Consider the following 27909-nt stretch of genomic DNA (forward strand, 5'->3'; position numbering starts at 1 on the left):
CATTGCTAATTGAGGCTGCTATAGACCCCTTATCAGTCTACGTTGTAAGAGCCATTTTCCTGTTTGCCATTTGTGTTGTAATGTATGTTTTGACCACTGAGTGTTGCTGTGTCCTACTGCAGGCACAGGTATAAAGGGTACGTCATTTGGGTTACCTCTGTTGTTTTGACCCCGGAAGGGCATACGGTTTTTGACCGCTAGACGCTCAATTGTCAATATTGTTATCACTGAGGAACCTAACGAATGTATTCCGTATTCACATGTGCAATAATTGGTGTCATGATGAGCAGAATAAACGGGTTGCAAATCGGAGATGATCGCTTGGTTCAGTCATTGCTACACAGCTATATGATAGGCTACAAACATTGAGGGAAACATCATAGCGCGTCAGCCAAGTCACCCGGGAGTCAATCCACACGGAGCACACACATTGGATGTGGCTTCTATATACGTCACACAGCGTCAATCCCCGCTCTACTGCGCATGTCCGTTGCAGAAAGAGACAAGAGCGACACGAGCCACAATCATGTCTTGTTGTCCTGTTGGATGCACAAACCGTTTATTTTTTGTTTGAATGGTGATAAAGCTAGTAAATGCCCAAATTCACCGCTGTATAATTACATAAATGAGTTGTGAAATGTTTACAATAAGGACAGTGACCGGAGACGAGGCTATATCAATGGAAAGCAATGGAGGCTTATTTACAATGACCCAGACGTTATACATCTCCGTCCTCTTCCCTTGTGTTTGACTCTATGGTTTGACTAGGCAGTAGGGGTTTGCACGTGTACACGTGTAGCCGGTAAGTAGGCTAAATCATACCATTTAGGAAAAATCAATAAACGAAAACCGAGTGGGGTCGACATGTGCTAGCCTACTGTAGGCTACTAAAGCAGATAACACAACACATTATTGTGTTTGGTTATAGGCTAATATTTATTCATTTAACTATTTAACTGCTCCACCATAAGTTTCACTTTCCTTTTCATCTCCGTCTCAAACAGCTGGTCTGACCCCTTTTCTGATAAACAGAAAAGGGGTCTATCTGATAGTGCACGAAACCGCCATCCGTTGTCTGCGTCGACCATGATTTTGCGTAAAGACGTCACTGGACAGAACTAATGAGTAGGCTACGAGAGGGGTTTCTGAATATCATTATATTTTAGTAGCTACTGTACATATTTTAAATTATAAATGTATTCAAGAAAAAAACATATATTGTATGAGAAAAGACAATTAAACATTAAAAAGATTTTTTTTTCTTTTTTTCATGAATCTGATTGGGTGGGCCCACTGTCAATCTGCGTAGATCCGCCCCTGAGATGGAGTTGAGTCAACTAAAAATATCTATTTAAGTTAACTAATAGGTTAACTTAACTTAGTTGTCTTGACATAAAATTTCAAGGCAGCATGGACACTTGAATTTTTAAGTTGAAACAACAAGTTCGGGTTTACAATGTATAGTTAATTTTGACTGACATGACATAAGAAAATGACAATGTTATAAAACAGCAGAGAATTGTATGAAAGCAACTGATACATGTCCAAAAGCATTTGCAATTTGTTCAGAGGAATGAGAAATTGCTACTATGATGTGCTCAAATGACTAAATGTTGCGGAGGTTGAACTAATAGTTATGTGAATTTTCATTCTGATCTGAGAAAACACCAAAGCAACTGAGAAAAACTGTAAATGTGTTAAGCACTGTAACAGGCACATCTGTACAAGGCATAAACAAGCCAAACTAAAGCAGGGAATGTGTATTGGGTATTGGGTAACACTGCCATCTTTAGGCTATCTGTATGAAGTAAGCCATAGAGGCAGCTTGGATATGAGAGAAAGAAAAAACGTCATGTGTGACACCACAGAGGGGCAGTGTCTACCTGTTGTTGAACATTAAAAGAGGATTTATAAATCAATAGTATACATTTTTTTATTGAAGAAGCTGACTCTAGGAAAATCGCACAAGAATCTGTGCGATTTCTGTGCTGTTCTTTACTTGTGCAAATGGAAATAAACATATTCTATTCTATTCATATGATATTTTTGTTGAAAATCTTTTTTTTATGCTTTCTAGTGTTAAACAGGGTCCACTCTACTCCAAATAAGAAGCCAAAGAAGACAGTACGAATAAGGCTACAATGTTTCAATTGTATGGTTTCATTTTTTATATTTAGTAGCCTTTGCTTAGCCTGGCTCCGCCCGCCTACCTACTTCCGCTCAATTTTCATTTCACGAAATGAAGTACGATGGTCTGGTTGGACCAGGCTTGCTAGCAGATGACTGTGAATTAAATATGCCTGCAATACTCTATTCATCCACACGATGTCAGTGTTGCACTGCTGAATACTTCACTCTGTTCCGTCTGCCCACTCTACACCAGTGGTTCAGAGAGCGCCTTGCATGGCAGCTACTGCTATAAGTGTATGAGTGTGTGTGTGAATGGGTGAATGTATCAAGAAATGTAAAGTGCTTTGGGGCTGAGAAAATCGTCAAAAAAGCGCTGTATATGCATCGGCTAAAAAGCGCTGTATATGCATTCATTTACCATTTACCTGTCTCTCTCTTTCTCTCCTCTCACACTAAGCACTAAAAAACCATCTATTGTCCTGCATCATCAGGGATGTACGCTTATTTTTTTAGGTGGTAGCACTGGTGCTAGCAAGCAAAAAAATTCAGTAGCACAAAAATAAATTTGGTAGCACACAAAGTATGATCGAAAACTTGCATAACCTTAACCCTTGCATTTCACTGTAATTACCTTTGAGCCTGTCATCTTGGTCTCATTTGAGATTCTCAATTAATATTATATCCTAGTGTGCAGTAATAATTATAGAAAAATGAATAGGGGTGCACTGATTGCAATTTAGACAAAATAATCTAAAATGCCAATTGCAATTTTTTGCTGATTCAGAATGATTTCTCCCCATAAAAATATAAAAATAATATCTATATATTTTTTGTATATACATATAATTATTATATTAATAATAATATTTTTTTTTAGAAAATGTCCTTCTGTTAATTAAAACCAAACTTTAAAACATTAAACATATCCTATTACATAAATAAGTATACATATTGGTACAATTTAGGATAAATTAAATATGTTGTGAATGTGTTGTGAGTTGTTGTTCAGTGGTTTATTTCAAACGTTGTTTTTAGACTACTGTTGACTTTTCTCTGCAGCTGAATGAGTTGCCTTTCTAGCTAGACCACTGCAGGGCTGTGAAGCGCTAACTTCCTGTTCTTACCGGCTTCAAAATAAAAGTCAACTCACGTTTGGCTAGTAACAGGCTTTTAACGTGAAGGCGCACAGGAAATGTTCTGTTTGCACACGCGTTAACTTAACTGCGGTAATGTGCCGTCTCCTTCCGGTTATTACCGTTGGTGAAGTTGTTATACGCTAGAATCGCTGCACGAGCACAGATCCCGAGGACACATCTTTCACCAGCCAAAGTGGAGGGTGGACTCAATAACTTACTTGCCTAAGACTACATTCGCCACTGCCGCCACTGCCGTGGGTAGGAAGATTGCCTCTGGAGTGCAGGGTCGGAGGTTCGATTCCCCGCCTACCCACCACATGTCGAAGTGTCCCTGGGCAAGACACTGAACCCCAAATTGCTCCCGATGGTTCAGAGAGCGCCTTGCATGGCAGCTACTGCCATCGGTGTATGAGTGTGTGTATGAATGGGTGAATGTGGTAAGATATGTAAAGCGCTTTGGGGCTGCGAAAATCGGCTAGAAAAGCGCTATATAAGTCAAGTCCATTTACCATTTACCATTTACATTTACCCCCATTTGGAGTGTTAATGTAGGGCCCTCTAAGCAGTGTTGTGCAGCGCTCCTCTGTGTTTCAAAGACAGCCTCTCCTCATTAGCACTAGTGCGAATGGACTTGTTTTCATCATCGCACGTGATCAATTTCAGTAGCAAATGCGATCAAAACTGTCGCACTGTACAGCCCTGCCTGCATCTCACGTTCACAATGCATATTGTGGATAAACGGTGTTTCAGCACCATGGACAGAGAGCGGAGGCCAGCACGCGCAATAGTCTGGCTTGGCTTTGTGAAGTGCACTGCTGGAACTTAGCCTACATCGTCTTGTGTTTTTGTTTTAATAATCACAAGTTTGTCTCGTTATCCATTTTGTTGGGTTGGTCTCGGAGTTTTGTGACTCTAGTTCTGCTACTTTATTAGGAAGGTCGGGGCGAAATGTGCGACGGCAAATGCAACATTCAAGTGTTCCTCGGAAAACTTTGTTTAAAAAAAACTGCGTCCTGCGGCGCATCTTTTCCCCATAGTTGCCCCAATTAGCCTATGTAAATGGCAATAGCTGCTGCTGTTAAAGGTCACATATTATGCTAAATGCACTTTTTAAATGTGTTCTAACATATCCATGGGTCCACGGTGTGCCTAGAGACTGCCAAAATATTAAAAAAAATAACAATCTCTCCTTTTCTCACTCTCCCCCTTTCTGAAACCCCCACCCCTCCCCCCCAATATACTCCAGTCAGAATTCTCCTCGTTTCTGACCTCAAAAACTGGAAAGCCAGAAGCTTCCACTGTGCAGCCCACACCCCTATTTCTTATTGGTCCACGGCCCTGACAGACAGAGGGCGAGGCGTATCTGGCTTCGCTTCCGGACAGGGGGCGGGGGGAGCTCAAAGATTGTATATTTACGAGGGGAGCTGCTGCTCTTTTTAAAAAATAGGCCATTGTGAGATTAGCTGAACATCAGCATAGTACAATAAATTATCTGAAAGTTTTTTTCAGCAAACAATTAAAGAAAAACGTATTAGGGACCACTAAGACCATATAATATGGTGTATAATAGAACTGAAAAGTGTATAATATGGGAGCTTTAAATCATGATAAATTGTAGGCTATAATGTGGTGGTTCTTTCAAATCCACCATTGCAGCATGTCTCAGGTGTCTGCCTAGGCTATAAAAGAAGCAGGTGTATTTATGAAGCACACATGATTAATAAAAAGTAAAGTCAAATGGTGAGTTAAAAACTAATAATTTTTTTTTATATTTAGTAGCTGTGTGTGGGCCTGACTATGTTTGCAGTGTGCTTAAATTTCGCTGGTATTGATTTAGTCAAACCTATAGGCTATAGCACCTTATACCGTCTACATAGCCTATGTGTGTGTGTGTGCGCCCGCGCGTGTTGTCCTCCGCTCTCTGTCCATGGTGCTGAAACAACTTGTCAAAATGAGCATTATTTTTTTGTGAGAGAGGAGAGAAAGAGAGTGAGAGAAGAGAGAGAGAGTTAGAAACTCCAGGGATTGTGTATATAGTCGGAATATCGTCGGCCTCCTTTTTGAATAATCGGATAAACGGCACTTCGGACCAATGCGATCTGTTTTCTCAACATCCCCCCCACACACACAGACATGCACGAACACTGCTGCGTAGCTACCTGGGGCCGGTTTCCCGAAGCCTTCTTAGAGCCTTCTTAACGCTACGTCATTCGTAACCCCTACGTAGAGTTCCTACTTAACATTTCGCCTGTTTCCCGAAACGTTCTTTACTACGAATCTCTTTCGTAGGCTACGTCATACGTTGGTAAAGTTGGTCTGGAGCGCCCTCGGAGCCTTCTTAGATCTACCGTAGGGGTGTTTCAGCTCTCGCTTGTGTCATTTAACTAATAAATCTGACTGTATTTCATATCAAACGGACACAGCGATGACTGTATTTAATAACAAACTGTTAAAAACGATCCAACTGTATAGTGTATATCACGTATATTTAAAGTAGGCTATTTGATATTTTAGCAGAATACCATTCACAAAGTGTTCAAACTATATGAACAAATACTTTTTAGTCATCTACTGACTTGCATTAACTGATTGGATGCGATGTCCGTCAATATGAAAATACTTTATACGTGATACACAATAGCCTGCAGTCGGATCGTTTTTTATCAGTTTGATATTTAATACAGTCATCGCTGTGTCCCTTTGATATGAAATACAGTCAGATGTATAAGTTTAATGACACAAGTGAAAGTCCCTCCGATCGCTGTGGCATCGCCAGAGATACAGACCCCCACATATCCTTCCGTTAAAGCACCATGCACCATGCGTAAAACGGACACAAGTGACATCCCTGTTGCGCATGGAACTGCCACACATTCATGAAGAAAATAATTGCTGGAAACACTCTTAATCTTAATCTCCTCCGCTGTTTCTATATTTTCTATATGTTTTTTTAAATCAGTATAGGCTATGGTAGAGTATGTCTCCGGGGCTGCAGCTGGATACTATTGAGAACCTCCGAACTGTGTTCCACACGGCTCGTCTGGCTGGCTCAGCTGACAGCAGCCGGGCAGAGTTTGTCGGATCCTCCGGCTCAAAACATGTAAACGTGTGAAAAAAATTATTAATAATCAATTAAAGCTTACCTTAAAATAAGTGTGCCATGTTAATGTTTATTGTATTTAGGATTTTAGCTCATTTGGACGCTGTTTTGGCCGTCTGTTTTTATTGATATAGGCTATTGGCGATATTATATCTACTTTCAGTTTCCTTACTGACCCACCACGAAACGTGATTAGTGTTCTTAAAGATACTTAGATTATAAAACAAGAGGTCCAAAACACAGATGATGGTTAAACAAACTAATGTATGACTTTATATTACACTAGAAATGCACGGGTAGATTTGATTACGCAGCATATAAAGAGAACGCTGGCGCTTCTAGTGTTAAATACATGTTTCTGCCTTGAAGGATTTCTAGCAATCTTTTATTCGCAAAGACTGCAATACGTTTTATAATATAGCCTAGTGTTGTCATGCAGCTGCGCATGAAATGAGCAGGCAATGGAAAATCGAACTCTGAGCAATCGATTTCAGCAGTGTACGAACGACGTAAGGAGTGCTTCTCCTAAGAGACCGTTCGGGAACCACGACTACAGAGGTAAACAACTTTGGTAAGTCATAACGTAGGAGTCTTCGTAGCTCGCTAAGAGAGGACGTTATCGGGAAACCAGCCCCTGGTCTATTAAACTATGCTTTATAAAGCATAGTTTTATAGACCAGGTACCTATAGGCCTACATTATACAATCATATGAAAAAGTTTGGGAACCCCTCTCAGCCGGCATTATAATTGACTCTGCTTTCACAAAAAAAAATATAAAAGTGGTATGTCTTTAATTTACCAGGAACAGCTAAGTACTGGGATGTTTTCCAAACAAAGATTTTTTGAAAAGCAGTATTTGGTTGTATGAAATAAAATAAAATGTGAAAAACTGGCTGTGCAAAAATATGGGAACCCTTGTGGTTTTGTTGATTTTAATGCCTGTAACAGCATGTAAAACTGATTAATTTAAACACAAAGTTGGTTGGATTATGTTGTTAAGCCTTGAACCTCATAGAAATGTCTGTTTAATCATGAGAAAATGTATTTTAGGTGCCTAAATGCAAGTTGCACTTCTCTTTGACTCTCTGCTGAAGTGAGACAGAATGGGATCATCAAAACTGCTCCCAAAAGATCTTAAAAGCAAAGATTATTCATTATCATGGTTTAGGGGAAGGCTACAAGAAGCTTTCCCAAAGGTTTCAATTGTCAATTTCTACTGTAAGGAACGTTGTCAGGGAATGGAAGGACACAGACACAGTTGCAGTTAAACCCAGGTCTAGCAGACCAAGAAAAGTACAAGAGCAGCATATGCGGCGGATTGTGAGAATGGTTGCACACAACCCAAAGATCACCTCCAAAGACCTGCAAGAACATCTGGCTGCAGATTGTGTATATGTACATGGTTCAACAAATCAGTGCAATTTGCACCAAAACATCTGTATGGCCAGGTGATGAGAAGGAAGCCCTTTCTGCGCCCACGCCACAGATACAGTTGCATGGAGTATGCAAAAGCTCATTTAGACAAGCCAGATTCATATTGGAAGAAAATGCTTTGGACTGATGAGACAAAAATTAAGTTATTTGGTCTTTATAAAAAGCAGATGTTTTGGTGCAAATTGCGCTGAATTGTTGAACGATGTACAGATACACCAGTGGTATTCACTATTTTTTTCAGGAGAGCCGCACTGACAGGACAAAGTCAGCAGGAGAGCCATTTTTGCCGCAAAGTATCAACAGCTATAAATCCAGTCATACATAAGCATGCCTGCTTATTAATATGTAATTCTTGAACCAGTGTTTCCCACAGTATTTTGTGAAACTGAGGGAACCCAGTCCTTAGGGGGGTCCGGGGGCATGCTCCCCCGGAAGAAAATTTGGTACCTTTTAACCCAGAATGCATCAATCTGGTGCACTTTTGGAGGAAAATTAAGAGTTGTGTGACTGTGTACTATTATCTGGAATAATTTGGAGACACTGGGTCACATAACATCAAAGCTATTGAAGAATAAATTATTATCCTACTTTTTATTCAAATATTTGTTTAAACAAATTTATGAATGACATATTATCAATCAAAATGGATGTGTTCATATAATACCCCCCTGGAATACATTTTTTTTACCTTTCAAAAGGTAAATTCATCAATCTGGTGCACTATGAGAGGAAAATTAAGAGGCTAATTCAACTGTGTCCTATGTGAGTTGTTTAGCAGCCTATTATTTTTCTGGAATAATTCAGAGACATTGGGAACCCTGCCTGATCAAAGTGAACATACAATATGCAGTTTAGCCAAAACACTTCATTTTCCTCGTTTGTGGAGTTTTTCATCTGTCCACCTGGTGCCCAACTGGTTCTGAATAGACATCTATCAATGTACCAGTAACCAGCATGAAATGTTGAAATCGCATCCAAGCTAGCATTGTTGCGGTACCGTGCGTGTGGTTGCCAGGTTGTTAAGTGTTCTCCAATTTAAATGTCCAACTTAGCGATATGAAACGAGATCTATTTTTTTGCAAATGATTTAATATATTCCATGTTCGTGAGCATGCCTGTGATAGACGGTATGCATAACATATTTTTATTGACCGTGAGTTAGTTTTTTCCCCCACAACCCAATCTATCCAAGAGCACATTCTCCCTTGTAATGCATGAAAACCGCAAATCTGGCAACCCCGCTGTCAGTCAGCGTACGGCTGAGCAAGTTTAAATATACTATTTTCTAGTCTGTATTTCCACCTTGTAATGCCGTTGTTGACTTATTCTTTTATTACTTATTTGTATGAGAGCAGCCACGTTAGTTTAACAGGTTTGATGTTATAGATCTGCTTGTTTTTAATGGTTTTATGAAATATCTGTGCATGATCATATCACAGTATTTTTTTATTGCCATGCGAGCCGCACATAGAAGCTTGGCGAGCCGCGCTATGAGTAACGCTGAGATACACAATCTGCAGCCAGATGTTCTTGCAGGTCTTTGGAGGTGATCTGTGGGTTGTGTGCAACCATTCTCACGATCCTCCACCTATGCCGCTCCTGTTTTTTTCTTGGTCTGCCATGCCTGGGTTTAACTGCCACTGTGCCTGTGTCCTTCCATTTCCTGACAACGTTCCCTACAGTCAAAATTGACAATTGAAACCTTTGGGAAAGCTTCTTGTAGCCTTCCCCTAAACCATGACAATGAACAATCTTTGTTTTTCAGATCTTTTGGGAGCTGATGATCCCATTCTGTCTCACTTCAGCAGAGAGTCAAAGAGAAGTGCAACTTGCATTTAGGCACCTAAAATACATTTTCTCATGATTAAACAGACATTTCTATGAGGTTCAAGGCTTAACAACATAATCCAACCAACTTTGTGTTTAAAGTCATCAGTTTTACATGCTGTTACAGGCATTAAATGGGACATATTATGCAAAAACTCGGGTTTAAATGTGTATTTCCGAGGTCTACTAGAAAAGGTTTTAATGGTCTATTGTACAAAAAGCCCATTAGTTTTCTACCAATGCCCATCTCTTCATTGCCTTTTCAGGCCTTTTTTGGCCTCTCCCTAAAAAATTTGGTTTTGACATCTACCCCCCTCCTAGTCTGCTCTGACTGGTCAGATCTACATGGGCGTGCATGCACCGCCCTGCTCATTTACTCTATACCTACCTATATGGGCATGGCACACGCCCAGCTGTCAGTTTTGTTTACTTTTGGCCAATGCAGCATGGAGATCGATGTTACCATGTTTAGCTTCATTTCTACAGCAAATGTCAGCACACTTACCACTTCTAAACCAAAAGCTTTACAACTGAACCTGGTCAGGCAGGAATCTGAGCTGAAAACTGTGAAAATTGCATCAAGATTTCTGGTTTCCCTGACATTATCCTCAGGTAAATACAGTTTAAATATGTCACTGTCAATAACAGAATATGAGCTAAGTATTTATGCAAAAACCTCCTAACTTGTAACATACAACGTTTTATGTATGTCTCTACAGGTTAAACTGGGGAATGATCTACAACCCAGTGGAGTGAAAAAGCTTTGGTTGTGAAGCCATGCTGAGGTAACATGTATACATGTACAGTAACGAGGCAGGAAAGGAATGTATCATGTCAAGATTCACTGGAAAGGCATCTTTTGTAAAAAAAAAAAATTGAAATAATTAGTCATAACTGCGAATTATCACAATTAGCTGGCACCCTTTCAATATCATTTGTATTGTGATCACTGATTTATAATAAAGTTTGACTGTTAAAAAATGTATTGTGTTGCTAACTGTCACTGTTTGCTTCGTGTAGTAAAGGATTACTTGAAACTCACATTTTCATAGTCAAGATGTTGGACTAGTTTTCTGACCGATTTACATGCATTGACTTTACGTTTTTTTTAATTCAACCCTTTATCTCTCTGAAGATTTCTTATAAAACAGTATCATTCATTACATTTTAAAAAGACCAAAACCATACTTAAAAATAAAGCAGTTTATTCAAAGCCAGTGAAATGGAAATATAAAGTTTACATATCAAACAGAAGCAAAGTCATAACTTGTATGTAACTGTCCTGTTGTTGCTGGTGGGCCCCGAAGAAAACCACCTGTCCCAGCAGTGAACACATCCTCTGAAGGAACGAATAGTGTGGTCCGTCAGGTCACTCACATCTGTAAAACATGACACATTCAATGTTATATCATGTAGACTAGCTGAAATATACATCATACATCTGTAGTTATGGCAAAGCTACAAACTAATGAAAATATATTTTTTCTTCCATTATTAAATAAGATTGGCTACTAATAAGTTCAGTATAGCCCTTGCTTAAGAAGCAACGAGTTCTGAGTGATAGGCTACTGTGTGCTTTTTGAAATATAATGGACAGGAAACAAACATCAGCTATTTACAGTATTCCTGTCTATTATATTGTACATTATACTGGAGATGTAATAGGCCTACTGCTGCATGTACCACAACTGCTTGCATAACTACACACTGTCAACAACAAATAAATACTATTCAGTTTCCAACACACCATAGTTTCACAGTCTGTTTTTCACACAGGGGCTGTCATGGACAGACTCACAGATCTAAATGTTAGCATAAAGCTAACGGTTAAGCTAGAGGACGCTAACGCTAACTCTAGCTATATACTACTGTAACCAAGCGTTTTGGCCGTCCCTATACTTCAGTATTATAGGAATAAGGACTCGGAAAACTCCATTCACGGAACGGAACGAGCCACTTTATTGAAGCGCTCCCAACATAAGTCAAAACAACCACATTACAACAACACTTCCGTGTTCCACCTTTTCACAATAGAGCCTACACAAGAAATAGCGGCATTATCTCGTTTGGCGTTGGTTATTTTAGGAGGGATAAATGAAAGCACATTACACACATTGAACTCATAAACGGACAGATTTGTTTTTAAATAGGACTAGGCTACTTACATTTCCAGAGGAGAGATGGTGTCTCTCAGTCTTCCAGGCACAATCTCCTTCACACTCCAGTACTATAATGGCAGATCACACTAGATTGCCAACCTTTGCTGGGCATAGCCTAACAACAAATGAAGTAAATCCATTCAGCCCCGGGCTGCTTCGAGGCTGGGGTGTGATGGTTCTATCTATGGTGATGGTAGCTTGAGGATGAGCTAACACTGCAGCTTGCTTCTGCTCTGTTGTTGCATTAGCAGGTGCAGTTCCAGGTGTGTGTGGTTACCAACGGGGCGTATTGATTTGCCAATCAACTGCCGAGTTTCTGATGAGCTTTCCCGTGGGAGTATTTATGTTAATGAAAACCGACCGATTTCGTCATCAGTCTATGTTTTTTGGAAGAAACCTTCAAATCCCCCCTTTTTCGAAATAAGCATCCTAGAAGAAACTAACATAGTTGTCTTTTATAAGCTTGTGTGTGCTGGTATTGACCCCAATAACCTACAAAGTGTGCCCAAGCACCGGCAATGTTTGGTTTTTCATAATATATGTCCCCTTTAAAATCAACAAAACCACAAGGGTACCCACATTTTTGCACAGCCAGTTTTTCACATTATATTTTATTTCATACAACCAAATACTGCTTTTCAAAAAATCTTTGTTTGGAAAACATCCCAGTACTTAGCTGTTCCTGGTAAATTAAAGACATACCACTTTTATATTTTTTTTGTGAAAGCAGAGTCAATTATAATGCCGACTGAGAGGGGTTCCCAAACTTTTTCATATGACTGTATACCCTCACTGTGATAATCTAGTCCAGTTTTGAAGAGTCTACGTGCAGTGGTTTTCAATCAGGACCAGTTCTAATGCCTTCTGGAACCCTAAAAAGCATTAGAATGTACATTATTAGCATTTTCAAAAATAGAATAAAAGTTTCACAAATCAGAAACTATTTTTTCTATAATGTACAGCCTCACTGTGATATTCTAGTCCAGATTTGAAGAGTCTAGGTGCAGTGGTTTTCAATCAGGACCAGTTCTAATGCGGTCTGGACCCCTAAATGGCATTGACATGTGCCTTTATCGCATTTTCACAGATAGAAAAAAAGTTTCACAAATCAGAAACTATGTTTTCTATAATCTATAGCCTCACTGTGATATTTTAGTACAGGTTTGAAGAGTCTAGGTGCAGTGGTTTTCAATCAGGACCAGTTCTAATGCGGTCTGGACCCCAAAAAAACATTGACTGTGCCTTTATTGCATTTTCACAGATAGGGTAAAAGTTTCACAAATCAGAAACTATGTTTTCTATAATGTATAGCCTCACTATGATATTCTAGTCCAGATTTGAAGAGTCTAGGTCCAGTGGTTTTCAATCAGAACCAGTTCTAATGCGTTCTGGACCCCTAAAAACCATTAAAATGTGCATTCTTTGCATTTTCACAAATAGAAAAAAAGTTTCACAAATCAGAAACTATGTTTTCTATAATCTATAGCCTCACTGTGATATTCCAGTCCAGATTTGAAGAGTCTAGGTGTAGTGGTTTTCAATCAGGAGCAGTTCTAATGTGGTCTGGACCCCAAAAAAACATTGTAATTTATCTTTATTGCAATTTCACAAATAGAAAAAAGATTTCACAAATATGAAACTATGTTTTCTATAATCTATAGCCTCACTGTGATATTCTAGTCCAGATTTGAAGAGTCTAGGTGCAGTGGTTTTCAATCAGGACCAGTTCTAATGCGGTCTGGACCCCAAAAAAGTGTTGACATGTGCCTTTATTGCATTTTCACAAATAGAAAAAAGGTTTCACAAATCTGAAACTATGTTTTCTATAATGTATAGCCTACTGTGATAATCTAGTCCAGATTTGAAGAGTCTAGGTGCAGTGGTTTTCAATCAGGACCAGTTCTAATGCGGTCTGGACCCCTAAAAGGCATTAAAATGTGCATTCTTTGCATTTCCACAAATAGAAAAAAAGTTTCACAAATCAGAAACTATGTTTCTATAATCTATAGCCTCACTGTGATTTTCTAGTCCAGATTTGAAGAGTCTAGGTGCGGTGGTTTTCAATAAGGACCAGTACTAATGCGGTCTTGACCCCAAAAAAACATTTAAATGTGCATTCTTTGCATTTTCAAAAATAGAATAAAAGTTTCACAAATCAGAAACTATGTTTTCTATAATCTATAGACTCACTGTGATATTCTAGTCCAGATTTGAAGAGTCTAGGTGCAGTGGTTTTCAATCAGGACCAGTTCTGGAAGCCAAAAAACCATTAAAATGTGCATTCTTTGCATTTTCAAAAATATAATAAAAGTTTCACAAATCAGAAACTATGTTTTCTATAATGTATAGCCTCACTGTGATATTCTAGTCCAGATTTGAAGAGTCTAGGTGAAGTGGTTTTCAATCAGGACCAGTACTAATGAGGTCTGGACCCCTAAAAACCATTAAAATGTGCATTCTTTGCATTTTCACAAATAGAAAAAAAGTTTCACAAATCAGAAACTATGTTTTCTATAATATATAGCCTCACTAGTCCAGATTTGAAGAGTCTAGGTGCAGTGGTTTTCAATCAGGACCAGTTCTAATGCGGTCTGGACCCCTAAATGGCATTGACATGTGCCTTTATTGCATTTCCACAGTTAGAAAAAAAGTTTCACAAATCAGAAACTATGTTTTCTATAATCTATAGCCTCACTGTGATATTTTAGTCCAGGTTTGAAGAGTCTAGGTGCAGTGGTTTTCAATCAAGACCAGTTCTAATGCGGTCTGGACCCCAAAAAAGCATTGACATGTGCCTTTATTGCATTTTCACAGATAGGGTAAAAGTTTCACAAATCAGAAACTATGTTTTCTATAATGTATAGCCTCACTGTGATATTCTAGTCCAGATTTGAAGAGTCTAGGTGCAGTGGTTTTCAATCAGAACCAGTTCTAATGCGGTCTGGACCCCTAAAAACCATTAAAATGTGCATTCTTTGCATTTTCACAAATAGAAAAAAAGTTTCACAAATCAGAAACTATGTTTTCTATAATCTATAGCCTCACTGTGATATTCCAGCCCAGATTTGAAGAGTCTAGGTGTAGTGGTTTTCAATCAGGAGCAGTTCTAATGTGGTCTGGACCCCAAAGAAACATTGAAATTTATCTTTATTGCAATTTCACAAATAGAATAAAAGTTTCACAAATCAGAAACTATGTTTTCTATAATGTATAGCCTCACTGTGATATTCTAGTCAAGATTTGAAGAGTCTAGGTGCAGTGGTTTTCAATCAGGACCAGTTCTGGAAGCCAAAAAAACATTAAAATGTGCATTCTTTGCATTTTCAAAAATAGAATAAAAGTTTCACAAATCAGAAACTATGTTTTATATAATGTATAGCCTCACTGTGATATTCTAGTCCAGATTTGAAGAGTCTAGGTGAAGTGGTTTTCAATCAGGACCAGTACTAACGAGGTCTGGACCCCTAAAAACCATTAAAATGTGCATTCTTTGCATTTTCACAAATAGAAAAAAAGTTTCACAAATCAGAAACTATGTTTTCTATAATATATAGCCTCACTGTGATAATCTAGTCCAGATTTGAAGAGTCTAGGTGAAGTGGTTTTCAATCAGGAGCCGTTCTAATGTGGTCTGGACCCCCAAAAAACATTGAAATTTATCTTTATTGCAATTTCACAAATAGAAAAAAGGTTTCACAAATATGAAACTATGTTTTCTATAATCTATAGCAGGGGTCACCAACACAGTGCCCGCGGGCACAAGGTAGCCCGCAAGGACCATTTGAGGCGCCCTCAGGCCTGTTCTAAAAATAGCATAATAATCTGTTTCCCACCTTTTTTAAGTCATTGTTGATAATTATTGTGAGAAATCATTAACATGATTAGTGTCTTCACATAGATGAATATCATTCATCATTAATAATAATATATAACTAAAGGCAAACTGAGCAAATTTGTTATTTCAGAAGATTGTATCAAACTGGGTGCCCTTCGTATGACTCAGTACCCATGAAGTAGCCCTCAGGTTCAAAAAGGTTGGTGACCCCTGATCTATAGCCTCACTGTGATATTCTAGTCCAGATTTGAAGAGTCTAGGTGCAGTGGTTTTCAATCAGGACCAGTTCTAATGCGGTCTGGACCACAAAAAAGCGTTGACATGTGCCTTTATTGCATTTTCACAAATAGAAAAAAGGTTTCACCAATTTGAAACTATGTTTTCTATAATCTATAGCCTTACTGTGATAATCTAGTCCAGATTTGAAGAGTCTAGGTGCAGTGGTTTTCAATCAGGACCAGTTCTAATGCGGTCTGGACCCCTAAAAGGCATTAAAATGTGCATTCTTTGCATTTCCACAAATAGAAAAAGAGTTTCACAAATCAGAAACTATGTTTCTATAATCTATAGCCTCACTGTGATATTGTAGTCCAGATTTGAAGAGTCTAGGTGCAGTGGTTTTCAATCAGGACCAGTACTAATGCGGTCTTGACCCCAAAAAAACATTAAAATGTGCATTCTTTGCATTTTCAAAAATAGAATAAAAGTTTCACAAATCAGAAACTATGTTTTCTATAATCTATAGCCTCACTGTGATATTCTAGTCCAGATTTGAAGAGTCTAGGTGCAGTGGTTTTCAATCAGGACCAGTACTAATGCGGTCTTGACCCCAAAAAAACATTAAAATGTGCATTCTTTGCATTTTCAAAAATAGAATAAAAGTTTCACAAATCAGAAACTATGTTTTCTATAATGTATAGCCTCACTGTGATAATTTAGTCCAGATTTGAAGAGTCTAAGTGCAATGGTTTTCAATCAGGACCAGTTCTAATGCGGTCTGGACCCCAAAAAAACATAAAAATGTGCATTCTTTGTATTTTCAAAAATAGAATAAAAGTTTCACAAATCAGAAACTATGTTTTCTATAATGTATAGCCTAACTGTGATATTCTAGTCAAAATTTGAAGAGTCTAGGTGCAGTGGTTTTCAATCAGGATCAGTTCCAATGTGGTCCAGATGCAAAAAAAGCAGTGAAATCTCTCCTCTCTTTTTTTTAACAAACTAAATAAAGGTTACATAAATTGTAAACAATTTTTAAAGAATGTTTAGACTCTCTTAGATAATCTAGACTAATTAATGTGGCTTTACCGCGGCGATTTAGGAGGTTAAACAACTGAGAATTGGGCCTTCCTTCGCACCAGCATTAAAATCCAACCCCGCTATCATCCCACCCTACACGCGCCACTGGCTGCGCGCCCTGCCAATCAAGGAGATTACCATAACGTCATTGCGTTGCGGTAGGTGATTGGCTGGTCGTCGCGCATAATCTCACCGCTGAAAAGCTAAGGTTTTGTTCACCATGTTGGATCAACTGCTCGTTTTTTGTGACCAATACTTTTATCATGTCAGTAACAACAGGGCGTCGTGGGCCCAAAGTGTAGTGTAGCCACAGAGTGGCTTCCTCTTTTCCCTCCGGGCAGCAGGCTCACCTACGAAGGGACTAGGCCTACTGTTTTGATGTGGGGACAGGGCCACCGATGAGTTAGCTCCTATCTGTCAGGTTGAATACTGTTGTATCACTAGGTCCTGACAGCAGGGGAATTTAATCCGCTTTACAAGGGTTTAACTTTTTTCTTTTTCTCTCGCGCATTGTTATTTGGTCTCCCTGGATGAGTGTAGCCTATCTAAGCCGCGAGGGGAAACAAACAGGCTACTGAACACAAGGCTGTCGATGGGGAAAATAAGTTGCCTGCCGGCCGTCTGCCACGATTTCTCTTATTTTGTTGTCATGTCCGAAGCTTCGTCACTCTTGTCTGAATGGTGGGGATTTGTTTGGAAACGCGCGGCTTGAATCGGTCTCATAATATGTGAGTGGAGTTGGCCTACCTGCCTGCATGCGCTGTTGTATTGTGGCTAGGGCTGGGATACACCTCCTCTGCACCGGATCAGCAGCGTTCTTTACGGCTCGGACATCCCCCCTGTTGACACAGCGGCTGTCCGGCCTGCGCACACATTCGAAGGAGGATTCCGTTTGGAATAATAGATGCGATTTCCAAGCCGTTTGGAACCCCGGTGGTGGGAAGAACAACGTCGCTGGACCAGAGCCTGTGAAAAACTTGGACTCTTGTAAAAGATGGATGTCCCATATGACACGCTTTAGATCCCACTGTTTAATCAAGACAGGGAAGTTGAATTTCATCAGGAGGGACGCGGCACCACCTTTATCATGAGGGGCATTTAGGGCCATCTACTTTTATTGATCGAAGGGTGTGTGTATTATGTTCTGTTCATAGTTTACTATTCAACAATGTTAGTAGTAGCACTAGTACTGTTATAGGGTTGCACATATTTCAAGACCTGGGTTGTCATTGCTCTACATGCTCATGTTATGTTTTCTCGTTATCAGCCCCAGGCTACAGTAGCCTAATGGAGTGCAAGCAAGAACATTAATTTAGAGGAAGTGGGTCAGTATCTTGTTGGCATTATTATGAGGACACACACCACCATGGTTTATCTTCCCACAGATTTAAATAAGATGTTGTTGGATTATTAAACCCTGAACTTTTTTCTCATTCCATTAGTGGTATTGTTACAGCCTGGTAGCCATTATCGTTTCTTTTAGAAACAGGGTTGTAAAGGAAGGCATTTCAGCATCATTGAATGGCTCTTTGCGATACAACAGCTACACATGTTACAAAAAGGATGGCTGCTTACAATGGTGGCTCCTCAGCAGTGCTTGCCCATCACCCCCATCACCACCACCAGCTCCAGCACCTTCCGCCTCCCCACATGCACCACCACCACCATCATGCAGGCCTGCAGCACCCTGGCTCTGCGGCCGCCGTGCACCCTGTTCAGCAGCACAGCTCAGCTGCTGTTGTGATGCTGAACCCCGGCCAGCAGCAGCCCTACTTCCCCTCTCCTGCCCCAGGACAAGCCCCCGGGCCAGCGGCAGCCGCGGCTCCTGCCCAGGTTCAAGCTGCCGCCTCTGTCAAAGCTCACCACCACCACAACCAGCAGCATCAGCAGCAACACACACACCACCTACATCAGCCGCTGGAAATTGAGCCCGACAGGCCCATCGGCTATGGAGCGTTTGGGGTAGTCTGGTAAGTCCATTGCAGTACTTAAAAGAAAAAGAAAAAAAAGACCTTCCAGGTAGCCACTGGTTTCCCTTTCTTTAAAGAGATCCTATTATACTACTTTTCTGGTCTTAATTTCTTGTTAAAAACTGCTATAGAGCAACCTGACACGAATCACATCACAAAAAACTATGTAGATTTTCGGGACACTCTTCCTCTTACCCTAGCCAGCACAGCAGTCTCTCTCTACACACTGCTTTGAGCTTTTCCGCCCCTCCCCCCCCCCCCCCCCCCCTGCTGCAAACCCCACTCCGTTGTGATTGGTTACCTTCCTTCCAGTAGCGGGAAATTTCAGGAAATTTCCAGGAAGGTGGGGGCATGCAGCCGGAGCTTGCCTGAGCGGCAGCATAACCATACATGGAAACATGACAGAAACGACCCGAGCGTGACAGAGAAAACCCGGAAATTTGAACAAGTTCGGCTCGACCGGCTGCCATAGTTTTTAGTGCTCTGCATAGCCACCCCAGACGGTCAGCAGGGAATACGTCGAAATGCATGTACGAAATTATTTGATACTCTAGTATGGTTAAACATGACTATAAATCATTATAACAACGTTTATAGGTCATAAAAGTCGAAAAGTATCATAGGTCCTCTTTAAGTTTAGTATGGACATTTACTTAAGTAGTCTTCTAGTTTGTCACGCTGAGCATAATTTTGCCTTTAATTAGTCAGTTAAATAGTTTTTGTGGTAGTGTTAATCTTTCATGTATCTGCCATTTAAACTGTACTCAGGGTTTCCCCCAGTAATGTTGTTAGGCCAGGTGGCATTAGTGGCGCACGATTTGGTGAAACCTGCGATTGTCATTATAGTGGATAATATTTCGATTTGCGATATAATGAATAAATGTTATTATGATTCTACTTGAAAATGTAGGCTTATTTCTCAATTTACACGCACATTGTTTTATATTTCTCCGCCAGGGTTAGGATTTGATCCAAAACAATAACCAAAAACAGTTTGATGACATGGATCATGTGAACAGCTTAGGCGAGAGAAAAGGGCAAGGCATTGTCCATCATGATGACGCAAAAAGTTAAATCAATTTAATAAAAATGTTTTTACCCCTTGAAAATAAATGCTTTCCTCCAAAGGTCAAAGACATTAGCAGTCTGGCACTTCTGTAAGCTTACTGAAACATGCATGGCCTTCACTGTCTTACAAATGGACTTTTTGGCATACTAGCCAAGGTGATTGGATTTGATTTATTAGGATCCCCATTAGCAACACACCGGAGTAAGAGCTAGTCTTCCTGTGGGGTATACTACGAAGCGAGATTAAAGGGGTAGTTCAGGATTTTAGACATAGGGCCTTATTCCCAAGTTAGCCTTGGTGTTCTTTATCAGTGGAGACAGTTTTCAACACATTTAATTCAGTCCTTATAGTTGCAGAGTGCGCTCGTGCTAAGCTAGCGCACGGCATCGGGGGGATATCTAGCTTGCAACTAAAACAGTCTTACCCACTCCACAGTACACCCGAGGCCAATCAATTATAACGCCAGACTATCGATGTAAATGTCTGTGTTGATAGAATAATTTTAGAAATAAAACCAACCTCGCATATTGCATTTTGAGGGACTTTATTCCTTGTAGGCTGCGGCAGCGGCGGACTAATACCTAGGTTACAGGCTCTATAATAGTTTGTTTACCTGCTGCTGCCCGTACCTGTACGAGCCGGAATACACTGATGAAGAATTGAGAGGGATGCTCAAAGGGCAGAAAGAGAAAGAGCGTCTGTAGAGACAGCCCCCGCTGGAGCTGCAGCAGAGAACCGGGACAGAATGACGGTAGACTGGTGGCAGTGCAGTTTCAGTTTCTGTCCCACGCTGCTCTGTTTACTTTCTGCTGTAGTGATTCGGTTACACAGCAAAGTAAAAGTCCGCTGCTGCTAAGAAAGTAGTCCCTCAAAATGCGATAATTCATGCGATGCGAGGTTGGTTTTATTTCTAAAATTATTCTATCAACACAGACATTTACATCGATAGTCTGGCGTTATAATTGATTGGCCTCGGGTGTACTGTGGAGTGGGTAAGACTGTTTTAGTAGCAGGCTAGGTATTCCCCCGATGCCGTGCGCTAGCTTAGCACGAGCGCACTCTGCAACTAGAAGGACTGAATTAAATGTGTTGAAAACTGTCTCCAATGATAAAGAACACCAAGGCTAACTTGGGAATAAGGCCCTATGTCTAAAATCCTGAACTACCCCTTTAAGGGCTGAGCGAGGTCTGTTGAGTCTAAAGCCAGAGTTTTCAGTATCACGAAAGGTGGCTCTCTTTCTACCTGGCTAGATCACCGTGGTAACAGAGGCTGCACGGCTAACCTGCCCAGACCAGTTTTTGTTCCAGAGTTTGAGTTTAAATTCGGCTCTTAGACCCCGTTTCCACCTGGCATTAACATGTGGTTTTTGTGATCCGATCACATGAATACAGCTCTAACTACAGGTGAGAACACTCTCAAGGCGCATTGAGATCGGATCACAAAAACCACATTCGGAGGTGGTTTACGTCGCTTGTGTCGCTTGTGTTCGCATTCATTTGGTAGTGGAAACACCAATGTGACTCTTGTCCACTTTAGGGACCTCCTACTCAACTGCTGCCCCCTGCCTGGGCGGAAATACGTTGAAAATGCATCACTGGCGTTCATGCAGCTTTTATAGAAGCCTCATGAACGAGTTGCAAATGACAAGTTACTCCTCTGTTTTCATTTCACTGCGTAAATCTGAAAACACGGAAATCGCTGCTATTGACTGGAGAGCTGCAAGGCAACGACTTCCTGTTCTTATCTGCTTAAGAATAAAAGTCAACTCGCGTTTGGGTAGTAACAGGCTTTTAATGTGAAGGCGCACAGGAAATATTCTGTTCGCATACAGTATCTTAACTTCATACAGAAAGCCGCCCATGTAGCCTACTGGTGGTGGCGGTGACAAGAGTGTAGCAGACGTTAGAAAAGGCGCCCCGCAAACACACATCTTTCACCAGCCAAAGAGGCGTAATAACTTACTCGCCTAAGAGTTTTTACTTTTAACTATCTATGATATTTCCCGCATTTGGCGAGAGCCCTCTAAGCAGTGTTGTGCATCGCGCCTCCTTGTCTAAATGAGACAGTAGCATATCTCGTCAACCTAGACTGGTAATTATCTTCGCATGTAATGCATTTTAATAGCAAATGCGATTAAAACTGTGGCACTGTACAGCCCTGTATGTTTACTTGTTTGAACCCCACCGGTTAAAAACACCAATGCAAACGGAAATGATGAACGTGTTGATTTAAATACAGCGCGGGTAAATGGAATCCGATCACAAGTAGACAGAGAAGTCACATTTGAAAATACAAGTGGGAACACACGGACTGAGAGCTGTCCACTTGTAACCAGATTCAAAAAGTCAGATGTTAATGCCAGGTGGAAACAGGGTCTTAGAGCGCTGCCCTTTAAGGAAACTACACCTTTTGAAAAGGCGCGGACCTGACTATATTGTCTGAGCGATACTTCTCACTGAGTAAACTAGTTAAATCAGTAAACTTATTGATCAGTAAGTTAATGAACGAAACGAAGCCGTGACATAAGGCTTACATTAGAGTGAACTGTAACATCGCGCTGCAGCTTTTTTCCACATGCATAGTTATTGATGCAGAAAATTTAAAATAGCCTAGACATACAGTCATATGAAAAAGTTTGGGAACCCCTCTCAGCCGGCATTATAATTGACTCTGCTTTCACAAAAAAAATATAAAAGTGGTATGTCTTTAATTTACCAGGAACAGCTAAGTACTGGGATGTTTTCCAAACAAAGATTTTTTGAAAAGCAGTATTTGGTTGTATGAAATAAAATACAATGTGAAAAACTGGCTGTGCAAAAATATGGGTACCCTTGTGGTTTTGTTGATTTTAATGCCTGTAACAGCATGTAAAACTGATGAATTTAAACACAAAGTTGGTTGGATTATGTTGTTAAGCCTTGAACCTCATAGAAATGTATGTTTAATCATGAGAAAATGTATTTTAGGTGCCTAAATGCAAGTTGCACTTCTCTTTGACTCTCTGCTGAAGTGAGACAGAATGGGATCATCAAAACTGCTCCCAAAAGATCTTAAAAACAAAGATTATTCATTATCATGGTTTAGGGGAAGGCTACAAGAAGCTTTCCCAAAGGTTTCAATTGTCAATTTCTACTGTAAGGAACGTTGTCAGGGAATGGAAGGACACAGGCACAGTTGCAGTTAAACCCAGGTCTAGCAGACCAAGAAAAGTACAAGAGCGGCATATGCGGCGGATTGTGAGAATGGTTGAACACAACCCAAAGATCACCTCCAAAGACCTGCAAGAACATTTGGCTGCAGATTGTGTATCTGTACATGGTTCAACAAATCAGTGCAATTTGCACCAAAACATCTGTATGGCCAGGTGATGAGAAGGAAGCCCTTTCTGCGCCCACGCCACAGATACAGTTGCATGGAGTATGCAAAAGCTCATTTAGACAAGCCAGATTCATATTGGAAGAAAATGCTTTGGACTGATGAGACAAAAATTAATTTATTTGGTCTTTATAAAAAGCAGATGTTTTGGTGCAAATTGCGCTGAATTGTTGAACGATGTACAGATACACAATCTGCAGCCAGATGTTCTTGCAGGTCTTTGGAGGTGATCTGTGGGTTGTGTGCAACCATTCTCACAATCCTCCACCTATGCCGCTCCTGTTTTTTTCTTGGTCTGCCATGCCTGGGTTTAACTGCCACTGTGCCTGTGTCCTTCCATTACCTGACAACGTTCCCTACAGTCGAAATTGACAATTGAAACCTTTGGGAAAGCTTCTTGTAGCCTTCCCCTAAACCATGGCAATGAACAATCTTTGTTTTTCAGATCTTTTGGGAGCTGTTTTGATGATCCCATTCTGTCTCACTTCAGCAGAGAGTCAAAGAGAAGTGCAACTTGCATTTAGGCACCTAAAATACATTTTCTCATGATTAAACAGACATTTCTATGAGGTTCAAGGCTTAACAACATAATCCAACCAACTTTGTGTTTAAATTCATCAGTTTTACATGCTGTTACAGGCATTAAAATCAACAAAACCACAAGGGTACCCATATTTTTGCACAGCCAGTTTTTCACATTTTATTTTATTTCATACAACCAAATACTGCTTTTCAAAAAATCTTTGTTTGGAAAACATCCCAGTACTTAGCTGTTCCTGGTAAATTAAAGACATACCACTTTTATATTTTTTTGTGTGAAAGAGTCAATTATAATGCCGGCTGAGAGGGGTTCCCAAACTTTTTCATATGACTGTATGTATGCAGCGCCATGCTCTCACCTCAAATGATTTTACCTGGCGATCTACACACACTGGCTCTTAATGAAGCGTTCTATAAAATCACAGGTTGCAACATTATTTCACTGTAGGCTTCTTTCTTTTCATCAGTAGCGATTACAGTTGTGACGTGACAGGTGACAGCTGTCACAGTTCGGACATCGCTGCAGACTCGCAAGCTTCTCAAAGTAGATTCATATTTGTCCGGAAAATACAGACTAGACTACAGGTTTTGTATCTAGGCTATTTATTTTAATGGTATTTAAAAGATGCAAATCAAGGGCTATTGGCCTAAATCAAAATTGTATTAATTTTGATGTGGCCCAACACTAACGTGATTTTCCACATAGGCTATATGCTATTCATTAGGGGACAGTGTCAGACTTAAATCAGATTCTTAAGTGTAGGATTATCAACTAGGCTAAATGGTGTACTGTTTAAATCCGAGTTCAACCTTTAATTGCTTTATAATGTCATTTAATGTCATTTATTTTACAGATCGTTCTCACTGCGAGAACGATCTGTGAAATAAATTAATCAATTCAGTAGCCCAATTTTCTGACAACATTCCACTCTCTCCTTATTTGCAGTATGAGTTTTTTTCGGCTCTCTGTTTTCTGCTGTTCTGTGATCATTCAGACTGACAAACTCTTGTGAAGTCAGCGAAGTCAGCTGCTCGCAATCAGTCCGTTAGTGTAAAGTTAGCGGCACAAGATCAGTCCAGTCTGTGCGGAAGCAGAGTCAAATGACGGCCAAACGCCCCCTCTTATGGGGACGCGCACAGAGCCTGAAGCTGAAACCCTCGTTCAACATAAGAGGTTGATAACTGCCTTCGTGATACCGGTTAGCTCTGAGCGAGGGTATGTGTTATGTTGAACCAGATCAAAAAAAGAGAGCCGGGCTCTGTTGAGTTTGCTTTGTAGTATACCCCTCTGGGGTCCGAAACATAAAATATAGACAACAGTTTAACACTAAGTTTAATCACTGTTTAACATTATGTCAAACAAAAATAAAACAAATAATAACAACAATAACAGTATGATTTAAAAACATCAGAATTACAAATATAACAAAAGAAAAAAACATAAGTAAGCTACAAAATTAAATAAACTTTAAAAATGTATATAGTAGTAAGTAGTAAAAATATTTATTTCGGTCCATCAAAGCACATCACATGCGATCAATAAAAAAATTAAAAAAATTAAAAATTAAAAAATAATGGCCGAAAAGGTCTAGGCTGAAGCCGAGGCTTATTATGCCGACCCTTTTTACAATAATAGTAAGTTCATTATTAACACCTTCATTTACCATTATTAATTATATATATAAAAGAAAAATACATATACTGTATATATACTATATATATATATATATATTTTTTTTTTAACGTTTACAAATATATAACTCTCTGCAAATACATAATATAATATAATACAATACAACAAGATACAATATGACATAATACAATATAACATAATATAATATAATACTATAAATATAATACACTAAAAATATAATATATATATTCATATTTTAACCTCTAAAATATATAATTTTCTACGCTTACACAACATAGCATAACATAACAGAACATAATATAATATAATAAGATACAATATAACATAATACAATCTAACATAAGATGACACAATATTATAAATATACCATAAATATGAATATAATATACTATAAACATTATTTACCATGAATACAACATAAGATAAGATAACATTATATAACACAACACATAATACAATATAATAATTCGAAAAAAAGAAAAACAACAAAAAAACTAAAACAAAGCAAAAACAAAGTCATAATGACGCTTTATATCTTTCTATTACCTTGGTTTTGAAATTCCTTTTGAATTTTTTAATAGAGTTGCACGTTTTTAGTTCACAGTCCAATTGGTTCCATAGGTTGATACCTTTAACGGAAATGCACCTACTCTTAGTGTCCGTTCTTTCCCCTGCACTTCTAAACATATGTGCGCCTCTTAATTGGTAGTGACCATCTCTAGCCCCAAACAGCTCCTGGATGCAGTGCGGAAGTGTTCTGTGATGTGCCTTGTACATTACAACTGCCGTTCAAAGGACAGCTAGATCTTCTAATTTCAAGGCGTGGAGTTTAATGAAAAGAGGATTTGTTGATGCATACTAGTTAGCATGATTTACAATTCTTATGGCTTTTTTCTGCAGTAAAAAAATTTGGTTGATGTTTGTTTTATATGCGTTACCCCATACCTCAACACAGTAAGTGATGTAAGGAAGAATGAGGGAGCAATACAATATATATAGTGAGTTCTGATTTAAAATATTTTTCATTTTATACAATATTGCAATGGTTTTTGATATTTTTGATTTTATATTATTTATCTGTGGTTTCCAGTTAAAGCGGATACGAGTAACATTTAAATATCTTTTAAACAACCTCATGTTTCCTCTGATAATCATAAATTACCTTTAACAGCAAACGAGACCATCAGTGCAAAGAAAGACGTTTTTATATAGTTTTTATTACTGCTTTTGGTCTGGTCGCACACCCAGTCCGATTTTCGGTTCGCTCGTGCAGGCTCTATGGTCACATATCCGTATTGGTTGCAGATTTCAGTGTGGCGCTGCAACGCGATTTGAGAAGCCTATCCCTCCAGGTGAGGGAAGGGGAGCGGGAGCCTTGTTTGAGACAGTTATTTGTCGTCATAAATGACTGATAACGGGGCTGAACCATCAAAGAAAAAAAAGAGAATGCAATGAAGAAAAGCGAAAAGGGAGAGTGAGTGATAGGCGGGCGGGAGGACGTTGCCAAGCAACGTGTATACAATTTCACGAGAGCGAAACTAGACTGCTAAATGAATGAGCGGTTGGTACTAACACAAAGTTTGCTTTGCTTCACCATCATCAGATAACCATTATCTGAAATAGTCATTATTTACATCAACAACACAAACACATTAGGCTACCTCATCGTGATCCATAGTCTACTAACTGCCGTCTCTCATTCATTCGCTTTCTGTGAGGACACAGCTCCGTGAGAGAGAGAGTAGTTAGGTGACGCTGCTGAATCAACTCATTGCAAGCAGGTGTGTGTACTGACTGGCATTAGTTGATGCAGTGTCAAAACCACTCTCACGGAGCCGAAAAGAGTCCTCACACTTTCAACACACGAACATGCACTATATTGCGCCCTTCTCAGTCCACGCTCACGCGCCTGGCACGAGCATTTGCGACAGCGGGCGTCGTAAAAATACTACCGCTTTTGTCCAAAGGGGACGCCAACGTGCCATCTTACTCGTAGTGCCTTTAAGTTTATTATCGATTATGGTTCCCAAAAAAATATTTTCATTTACACGCTCAATTTCAACATCATTAATCATAAGTTTAGCCTGTTCATTAATTTTCTTATTGCCAAAGATAATAAATTGTTTTTTTTAGGTTCAAAGACAGCTTATTAATGTCAAACCACTTCTTTAGAATTGTTAATTCGTTTTCCACTGCATCCAGGAGCTGCTCAAGGTCTTTTCCAGAGCAGTGCAAACTGGTGTCATCCGCAAACAAAACACACTTTAGTAATTTCGAGACGTCACATAAATCATTAATGTACATAATAAAAAGTTTAGGACCCAGCACAGAGCCCTGTGGGACCCCATGTGTTACTTTTTGCAAGTCAGAGTCTACATT

The 27909-nt window shown here is 39.5% G+C and overlaps 1 protein-coding gene across 3 annotated transcripts in view; it reads left to right on the plus strand.

Annotated features, from left to right (window-relative positions):
• The first annotated feature begins 17186 nt into the window (after window positions 1-17186).
• The window catches only part of nlk2 (nemo-like kinase, type 2), a 130497-nt gene continuing 119774 nt past the window's right edge, over window positions 17187-27909 (plus strand). For all 3 annotated transcript variants that reach the window (XR_013844788.1, XM_080024711.1, XM_080024710.1), the window contains exon 1: window positions 17187-18891. Coding sequence is in view for 2 of the 3 variants with exons in the window: in XM_080024711.1 (XP_079880837.1) it covers window positions 18443-18891 (449 nt within the window). In the remaining variant the exon portion in view is untranslated. The remainder of the gene's footprint in view (window positions 18892-27909) is intronic.

This window comes from Ammodytes marinus (genome assembly GCF_949987685.1).
Source record: "Ammodytes marinus genome assembly, chromosome: 3".
In the NCBI taxonomy this organism is placed as follows: Eukaryota; Metazoa; Chordata; class Actinopteri; order Uranoscopiformes; family Ammodytidae; genus Ammodytes; species Ammodytes marinus.